Genomic DNA, 2,956 nt, shown 5'->3' on the forward strand with positions numbered 1-2,956 from the left:
TATATAGAGATACATCATATATGCACACACAAACTCAGGCGCCGATGTCCCTTATATACACAGATATACACACGGCCCGGATGTGCAGATATGTCGCCTCTCTCTCACTCTCTCTCTCCCTCTCTCTCTCTCTCTCTCCCTCTCTCTCTCTCTCTCTCCGTGCACACCGCACAGATGAATGAAACGGCAAAACGAAAACAATAAATGTTGGCAAAGGTAGAGCGGTGGGTGTGAAACAAAAAAAAAATCAGGGAACAACAACAACAACAAGAGCCCCAGCACCTAGATCACAACCTTATTCCCGAGTAATGCCCGAACCTCTTCGAGGACAGACCCGGTGGAATTCGCCTCATGCTTCTGCCGATGCGATTCCTGCATGAGTTGGTCGATCACGCCGCGCATCTTTACCACGCGGTCCTCGCGTGTCTGCGCCGTGTCGCGCTGTCGCTCCCCCTCCAGCAGCCGTGCTGCCTCCACCTGGTCCTGCAGCTGCTGCACGTTCTCCTCCGCCTCCCGCAGCTGGTCACGGAGTTTCTCGAGTTCCCCCTCGCTGGCGTGCAGGGCATCGCGCGTGGACTCCTTCTCTCCCTCAGCTCTGTTCTGCCGCTCCCACAGCGCCTGCAGCTCCTGCTCCTTCGCCGCCAGTGTATCTCGCGTCGCCTCGTGTGCGTGCAGCTCGTCGTTCAACCGCTCCGCCGCGATCTCGGCGTCGCGGCGTTGCTGTTGCACCTCCGCCTGCATGCGCTGGACATGCGCCTGCAGCTCATCCACCTTATTGGCGTCATCCACAGAGGGCTGTCGCCGTTCCCCTTGCTCCTGGTCCCGAAGCTGCTCGATTGCGAGCGCTTCCTCGAGTGCGGCCTCGAGCTCTTCGATCTGCCTCTGCGCAGCGGCGAGCTGCGCCTCCGGTGTGCTCTCTTTATCCATACGCAGCGCCGATGAGGTGTAGTAGCTGGGCGAGATCGCGTTGCGGAAGCTGTCGAGCTCCTCCTTCTTCTGTCGCAGCTCCTCCTGCACCGCGCGGAGGTCGTCCTCCAGCAGCTGCACCTGCGCCTCCGTTGGGTTGTCGTGCAGCGCGCGCCTGAGCCGCTCCTCGAGATCTGCGATCTTCTCCGCCGGGTCCTCCTCGGCGTCCATCAATTTATCAGCAAGGGGCGTGGCGGCGGCGGCAGCAGCAGCAGCAGCCAGCTGGGCGGCAGCAACGCCAGCGCGTGGTGTGGAGCGGAGCGAGGAGCCTGTCACCGAGTACCGCGGCGTCTGCAGCGGTACCCCGTGCTCGTTAATCGCCTGGTTAAGTCTCTCCAGCTCGCGCTCGCGGTCCTCCAGCTCACGCTGCAGACCGTGGTTACCACTCTCCAGTTCCTGCAGCCGCTTCAGCGTGCGAGCATGCCGGCCGCGGAGGTCCTCAAGGGCATTCTGCAGCTTGCGTCGCTCGTCGTCTGCGTGCTTCTCCTGATCCCAGTTACCGCTGCGTCGCGTCAGAGCATCCTCGATTTCCTGCACCTGCTCCGGCGTCAGCCGCAGAATTGTGCCCTCCGGCTTGTCATAGTTACAGAGAATGGCGGAGCGCAGTGTAACGATGATCTCATCTGTGAAGCTCCATATCGCGTTCGTGCCATGAATATGCTCCTCATGCTCGTCGTCGAGGTCGCTCATGTTGTTCTTCGTCCTTTCCATAGGCTGTGGTATGGGGCCATTGCGTGGGACAATCATGTTTTGGTCCGCCTCTGGTATAATCTGCACCTCACCCGCCTCCTCATACTCCCTTCCATTCTCTTTGCTCTTGTCGATGCCGATGTTACCGCTGTTGCTGCTGATGTTGCTGCAACTGGTTGCAGCGTTGTGGGGTTTTTTGCGCAACACCAGCGGCTCCCCCTCCAGTACCGCGCGGAGGCGGTCCTCCTCGCTGTTGTACTCCCGCAGCGCCCGCTGGAATGCGCCGAGCTGCTGCTCGAGTCCCGACAGCGCTGCCCGCTCGTCGGCGTGGGCGATGTCATACTCGACGAGGCTCTCCGTCGCGTTGGCGGTCGCCACATGGGCGACGACCCACTGCTGCAGATAGCCGAGTGCCTGACTGCCGTTCATCGCGTCCGCGTAGGTGAAGCGCGGGTTCGAGATGTATTTCTTCCACACGTTCCGCTTTACGAGGTCGCTGAGGCGAGAGGGGTCGAACTGTTCTACTTTGTGTACAAAGTCGCTGGAGCGGATAACGGACTGCATCTGCGTCCACGACACGCAGTGCTCGCCGAGCACCGAGAGCACTGCCTCCATCACGAGCACTATGATGGCAGGCGGGTTGCGGTAGCAGCGGATCTCACGCCAGTCGCGCGCCTCAATTTGCTTAACGCGGGTGCGCGCCTCCATCAGTGTCTGCTCGGCGGCATTCGCCTCGGTCTCTATGCGGCGCCGCGCCGCCGCGTATGCGGCCTGTCGTGAGGCAAGGTTGCGGTTCATCGTCTCCGCCTCCTCCTGCACGCGGTCGCGCTGCTGCCGCAGCTGCTCGAGCCGCTGCACCGCTTTTCTGCGCTCCTCCTCCGAAATGTTGACTGTAGCGGGTGCCTGTGAACTCGACCGTAGCGTGCCGTCGTGGCGCCAGAGCAGCAGCTGCACGAGCCGCGGGCCCGGTAGCGCGGCGACGGTCGCGAGGCCCCACTGCCAGTGTTTTTGTTTGTCGACATACTCGTATGCCACGAGGTCGTTGACGCTGACGCGCACGTTACAGCCGTTGGTGAGAAGGGCGTCGAGTGTGAGGGGCTTTTCCTTGGAGATCACCTCTCTTGCCACTTCTGCTGCCGCAGCTGCTGGTGGAGGCGGTGATGATGGGTTTAGCCCCCGGTTCGGCTTTGGCGCGGGGGCTGCGCGGGGGGCTGGCGCCTCCCTCGGCTTCTTAAGCATGCCTCACTCTCCTCCTGCGGTTACTATCTCGTGGTACTTTTTTTTTTGTTTTTTTTTTTTT

General features: G+C 61.2%; 1 protein-coding gene across 1 annotated transcript; it reads right to left on the reverse strand.

The window, feature by feature from the left end:
• Positions 1 to 282: 282 nt before the first annotated feature.
• Positions 283 to 2,895, reverse strand: DQ04_11751010 (dynein heavy chain, cytosolic; the record flags this gene model as incomplete). The annotated part of the gene is made up of 1 exon (XM_009316602.1): positions 283 to 2,895. The coding sequence occupies one exon, from the start codon at positions 2,893 to 2,895 to the stop codon at positions 283 to 285; it is 2,613 nt and encodes an 870-aa protein (XP_009314877.1).
• Positions 2,896 to 2,956: the final 61 nt, after the last annotated feature.

Source organism: Trypanosoma grayi, assembly GCF_000691245.1.
Source record: "Trypanosoma grayi strain ANR4 Tgr_1175_V1, whole genome shotgun sequence".
Classification (NCBI taxonomy): domain Eukaryota; phylum Euglenozoa; class Kinetoplastea; order Trypanosomatida; family Trypanosomatidae; genus Trypanosoma; species Trypanosoma grayi.